A 6,593-nucleotide genomic window follows, 5' to 3' on the forward strand; every position below is an offset into this window, starting at 1 on the left:
GAAGCTCATCCCGGAGTTGCTGTCATAGCAACAGGTCCGTAAGCTTAAACCTGCTCGGGAGCAGGCTTATTTCATGTAAACAGGATTAGATTGCATCTTTTTAAGCAGAATTGATACTTAACATCTGTCCACTACCACCGCTACTTTATTACAAGAGTACCCTACTAATCCAGGGACAATAATTTAAAATAATGATCATTTAAAAATGTATTTATAGATTATATAATAATGTGTAGTTTTTAATACTATAGACACAGCCAGTTTTACTCACTGAAAGATTTATTCGTCATAAAATTATTACTTCATAATTGTATTCGAGTCTATACAGATAATGTAGAGTCGTGCATTCATTTGAGTGATGACAGCTATTATGGGAGTGGCTTGATGGAGCGGGTTAGGGTTAGCCCTAACTGCATTACACTTTACCATCACAAGAGTAAATTACATTTTAAAACATTAAAATAGAGAAAAATTATTTTACATTCTAATAGCATTTCACAGTATTTCCTTTTTGTTACTGTATTTTTTGATAAAATGAATGCAGTCCTGGTGAGCATAAGAGACTCCTTTCAAAAACAAATCTTACCAACCCCAAACTTTTGAACGGTAGTGTATGTCACTGTTCGGTATGTTCAGGACTGTATACGTTCAAATACCACAACATCTGACTACAAATTTGAAGGTTAAAAAAAAGAGCCAGAACTACAAAGACTACAGTTAGAGAAATCAGGGCTGGCATTTACATGATTTTCCTGTAATAAATGGCCACGAATAGTTGCTCTGTGGGGGCATTCCAGTGTTTTCATCTTGCCAAGATGGAGTCCATCCAATGCAGGTTGTTTATGAGCTGCGGCGGAAGAGCTGTGCAGGGCAACTGTGTGTTTGAGCCCGTTGCTCTCTTTTCAGTAATTTACTTTAGTTAAATTTACTTTAGTAGTTGTTTCCTACACAATATTGACCAGCATTCACTCACACACATGCAGCTGATATTTTGATTATTAAACTCAAAGAATATAGCGTGCTTGCTATTTGACACTTTACCTTGAATAGTATTTTTAAAAATGTAACACCCAGAACTTGTCTACAGTAGACAAGATTCCGAGACGATTCCAACAAGAATGTTTAATGCTTAAAGTACCCCAATTATGGATTTTTGAAAATTACATTTCATGCAGTGTGTAATGCAGTTGTAGCCTATGTAAACAGTCTGCAAAGTTGTAAAGCTTAAAGTGCATCATAAATAAAGTTATTGTCTTTCAAAATAAAGAGTTGACTCTGAACCGCTGAAAGAGTCGTTTTAAATTCGAATCCCATTTAGCGAATTTCACACGTCACAAATTCTTACATTTGCATAATGCCCGCCAACGTTCCGCTTTTTTTTACATTTACATTTAGTCATTTAGCAGACACTTTTATCCAAAGCGACTACTGAGGACTGCGTCTCCAATCTCTGCGAGTTCACTGCGGATTCGTAAACGGGTTGTCTTTGAATTAAGATGGGTCAGTGCCCAGTTTGTTTGGAACAGTTTGGTCCTCCGAATCACAACCTGTAAGTATGATTAATAATTGTTGCTTTGATTTTCAGTCGAGCGTGCAAAATATGTAATTTTGTGCGTTGTGTTGTGTTGTGTATAGACCAATTTCAGTGTTTGCAAACAGTGATGATGTCTGGTGGCAGAAAATGAGAGTTTTAACGTAGCAGTCTATTATCATACAAAATGTAATCTTGAGTTTATATTTCAAAATTCTGACTTTTTTTCTTGCAATTCCAAGATTATATCTCACAATTCTGGTGAGAAAAATAAACTCGTCATTCTTTCTTTTTAGTTCATAATCCCACGCTTCTGGCTTTTCCCCCTCAGAATTGACAAACTCGCCATTGTTGACTTGAATAAAGTTATAAAGGCCGAACTAGGAGATATAAACTTGCATTAGCAAGAAAAAAAGTCAGAATTGTGAGATAAAATAGGTAAATGTTATGTAAAATGTTCTAGGTTTAAATAGTATTCATGCATGTATTTCAACTGTAGGGCTAATACAATATGTCCCCTATATGAATATTATATAGAGCTATTGTTTAAATCAAATTTATACTTTAAAAGCAGGGTAATCATAGCAGGTTTCATCCATAGTCTGTTTAAACGTCTGCGTTTTGCTTCAAATGGTGTCTTTGACGACAGTGTTATATACATTTTTTTAGAACAGAGTGGAGCACTATCATTATTATAATAGGATGTATTATTGACAAGCCCTATTCCAGTACTGGTGATAGGCGTTCCGTTTCCGACATGCACTGTACGAGGTCGACCAATCACAACAGACTGGGTCATCGGGACCAATCAGAGCAGAGTAACATTATGCAAAGGAGGGGTTTGGAAAGATGAATCTTCGAACAAATCTTTCGAGTCGTTGAGAAATAAAGTAAACTTAAATGCATATTATAAGAAAATGAAAGTGTTTTTTGACCTTGCATGTAAACCTGTTGTTGGGGACTCCCAAAACCAAATGATAAACATTTGCTCTTTTATCAATCCTCGTGCCTGTAAATGTAATTGTGTTGTTTAACCAGCAGGGGGCAATATTAACCTACTCGATACGACTGCACTGAAGACTCATTTAATTAACGTATTTAGGAGATAATGCAATAACTGCAACCATTTCAATTAAAGCGCATAAAGAATGAGTCTGCACAGAGAACGGACGGAGAATACACTTAAGAGGAAAAATAGCCTGCGTTATGCTCCTTTATTTGTAGAGTTTTACTCCACCTAAGTTACCACTAATAAGACTTTCGTGCGATTTGAGTCAAATATATTATAACTCCATATATGCTCTTTATCATGTCGTCTAACCTGTAAAACACGCTTTAACGCTAGTCGGCAGCCCGCAGCCTGTTGATCACAGCTTGCTTGCCTCTATCCGCATATTGCGTGCTTGTCCAACCTGGATCCGGTGTTCAACGCGGCTCAGTTGTCGAATCGGACATATTCTTTTCCGTCTCCGAAGAACGGAGGACAGGAGAAATAAAGGTCGCAGCACTGCCAAAAAAGCGGATCTCCTTCAAGATCTGGCCGTTTCCCAGAGCTGCACTCTCCTGAGCCGCTAAAAGTGCTGAGCTCGCAGCTGAAGCCAGTCTGTTCAGAAGCTGATACGCGCTCATTTCTACATAATCAGCACCACTGGATCTACCTCTGGCTGTTATCGTAGTACTATATTAAACATATACTATATATATGTGTGTTAAGGAAATATGTGTATAATTGTATGTGTCGATTGAGTAGGCTAATTCAAGAAATTCAGTTATAATGGTTAAGTGATCCTAATGCTGTTCAGTTGCTTTGTCACAATCTGTATAGTTAAAAGCGCTATATAAATAAAGGTGACTTGACTTGACTTGACTTGACTTGATCCTACTATTAGTGATACTAAGTAGGCTACTCCTCCTGGTATTGGAAGCGCTGGAATGAATGTTTGTATGTTTTTAAATAGTGTTGTGGCGTCTACATTTGTTGGTATTGTCTTAAATTTTTTGTCTTTTGTGGATATGGACCTAAGAGTCTGAAATAAAGGAATAATAAATAAGTAGCCCGTATTGTAGCGCAGTTTAACCTACGCGCCTACACAAATTAATAATAATAGATTATGTATTTGCAGAAGATATTATATACACACTACCAGTCAAAAGTTTTTGAACAGTTAATGTTTTTTAAAGAATTCTCTTCTGCTCACCAAGCCTACATTTATTTGATCCAAAATACAAAATGCAGTAATATTGTGAAATATTTGTACCTTTTAAAGTAACTGCTTTCTATTTGAATATATTTTCAAATGCAATTTATTCCTGTGAGTTCAAAGCTGATTTTTTTTTTAGCAGCATTCCTCCAGTCTTCAGTGTCACATGCATGATCCTTCAGAAATCATTCTAATATTCTGATTTGCTGCTCAAGAAACATTTATTATTATTATTATTATTGTGTTGGAAACAGCGGTGTAGAATTTTTCACAATATTACTGTTAACCGCAGGCTTGGTGAGTAGAAGAGAATTCTATAAAAACATTACAAATCTTACTGTTCAAAAACTTTTGACTGGTAGTGTATATACCATCATTATTAATCATACCAAGAGCAGTGTAACTAGAAAAAAAGCATGCATTTTCATGTTTCCATTACTTTTAAGACTTAATTTCCAGGACTTAACAATGCAGCTTTAATTCCCTTACATTTACAGGTTTTCTATGACCGTGGGAAGTACTCATAATGTTAAGCACCTTATGCGCCCTTCAGCAGCTCGAGTAAACAGTTTTTCCGCGTTATGTCCCTCAGCAGAGACAGCTCGACTCAAGTCACGCGTAAACGCTCATGGCCAATCAGCAGTAGGCTACTCGCGCTCCGCTAACCGTCTTTATCTTTCATAGCCCCGCCTCCGTCCGCAGCGCATGTATTACATCTTTTGCACATCTAAAATAATAATTTGCCTTTTACGGCTTTTTAAAACAACTATAGCGAACTAACTTACCTTTACTTTCCCTTACATTTCCTTGCATAAACTGCGCGACTCTTTTACCAGTGAAACAACACCGGAAGCGGGCGGTTAGAAGTGCGAAATAGAGTGGTTGATGGGAAGTCCGATTCATTTCCGCGAATCGGTTCTTTTGAGCGGTTCGTTTAAGCGAACCGTTTCAAAGCACAGCGATTCCTTACGTCATGACGTAATTATACCATCACGTGGTCCCAGCTTGGCATGTTACGTGCTAAATCATAGTCATATGTAGGTTATATATTATTTACCTTGTGTCCCAGATCAGTTTGTTTGCAGCTCATAAAACGAAGTAATGTAGAACTTACAATATTATTTTTTTATATAATATATATATATATATAATAGAATTTTTACATTAAAATGCTATTGTCTCTTGACAAAAAAAAGGTTTTTACGTTTTGATAAAACCATATTTTTTTGTATGTGTGTGTTGGTTAAAATATCATGCAGATTTGTTTGTAACATTTCTACTGTCCGCTTTTCAAATCAATCTAGGCTACTTTTCGCCCCCAATGCTCTTTTTTTAATGCTTTATTAATTCAATGCCACAAGAACATGAGGTATTACATATTCACATTATCACATTATCAAATTAACATTATTAGCTGCCAGAGAAATAAAAAAAGGAAGAAAATTACATAAAGTTCAATGCTTTCAGAGCGTTACATGTTTTCAATGCTTTTTTGTTTGTTCTAAGAGATTTACATATAATTTAAAGTCATTTATAAAATGTGCAAAATGTGGTTTACATTGAGCCCACTTCTTCTTATGCATATGGAATTTTCCTAACAGAATAAACAAATGTTTAATATGTTGTTCTTTACAATTCAAATTGACGTTTTCTGTATAAAAAAAGTACATCAAATATACACATTTCTATCATACACTCTATTTTTCTGTTAGTATAGAATTCCAAATCCTTCCAAAATAATCTCGAGTAAGTACAATGATAAAAAAGATGCAAAATAGTTCTTTTTCTTGACCACAAAATTCACAGGTATACGAAATATTAAGCTTAAATCGTTCCAAAACATGCTTAAGCAGGATAAATTCGATGAAGTATTTTGTAAGACACTTCCTTAATTTTGTTATTGATACAAAACTTATTTGGCAGATTCCATGCTTTAACCCAAGAGATATTACCAAATAAAGAAGACCAAAAGAATCTTGCTGCAGGTAGGGACACAGAACAAAGAGCATTCCTTATAAACTTATTGCTACACTGTTGTTTTAAAACATCAACATTTTCAATGAAAATGTTACCACAAGGATTACCCATGCTGATTTCTTCTGAGATACACTTTTTTTAAAAGTAACATCACACTCTTTCTTTCTCTTGGTTTAACTGGCAACTGGAATTTCTGAAGAAATTCAGTATACACAACAAGTACCCATGGGAATTAACTAACTGCCTTACTAAAAGAATACCTCCCTTTAACCAAGTATGATAGAATAAAGATTTGTCTTTAAATAATATGTCCTTGTTATTCCATATGAAATACCCATCGATTCTCGGTTCATTACGAAGGAATTTCTGAAGAAATTCAGTATACACAACAAGTACCCATGGGAATTAACTAACTGCCTTACTAAAAGAATACCTCCCTTTAACCAAGTATGATAGAATAAAGATTTGTCTTTAAATAATATGTCCTTGTTATTCCATATGAAATACCCATCGATTCTCGGTTCATTACGAAAAAAAAGCTTCTCGGTTCAGTGATTTGTTGACTCCAGAACTGCTCGGACCCGTTCAAGTCAGATTCGTGAAAGAATCGTTCAGAGGGATTTGGTGAAACGGTTCAGACGATTCATTAATGCGATTCGACTCAAACGAACGATAGAGACGACGAGAGAGAGGGAGAGAGAGAGAGAGAGAGAGAGAGAGAGAGAGAGAGAGAGTGATTTGTTGACTCCAGAACTGCTCGGACCCGTTCAAGTCAGATTCGTGAAAGAATCGTTCAGAGGGATTTGGTGAAACGGTTCAGACGATTCATTAATGCGATTCGACTCAAACGAACGAGAGAGAGAGAGAGAGAGAGAGAGAGAGAG

The 6,593-nt window shown here is 35.9% G+C and overlaps 1 protein-coding gene across 1 annotated transcript in view; it reads left to right on the forward strand.

Annotated features, from left to right (window-relative positions):
• Positions 1-6,593, forward strand: part of LOC107560746 (signal transducer and activator of transcription 3) — a 32,685-nt gene that overhangs the window by 22,236 nt on the left and 3,856 nt on the right. Inside the window, exon 21 of the mRNA XM_016245003.1 lies at positions 935-939. Coding sequence (XP_016100489.1) covers positions 935-939 — 5 coding nt within the window. The remainder of the gene's footprint in view (positions 1-934; positions 940-6,593) is intronic.

Source organism: Sinocyclocheilus grahami, unplaced genomic scaffold (assembly GCF_001515645.1).
Source record: "Sinocyclocheilus grahami isolate Dianchi unplaced genomic scaffold, SAMN03320097.WGS_v1.1 scaffold741.1, whole genome shotgun sequence".
NCBI classification, from domain to species: Eukaryota; Metazoa; Chordata; class Actinopteri; order Cypriniformes; family Cyprinidae; genus Sinocyclocheilus; species Sinocyclocheilus grahami.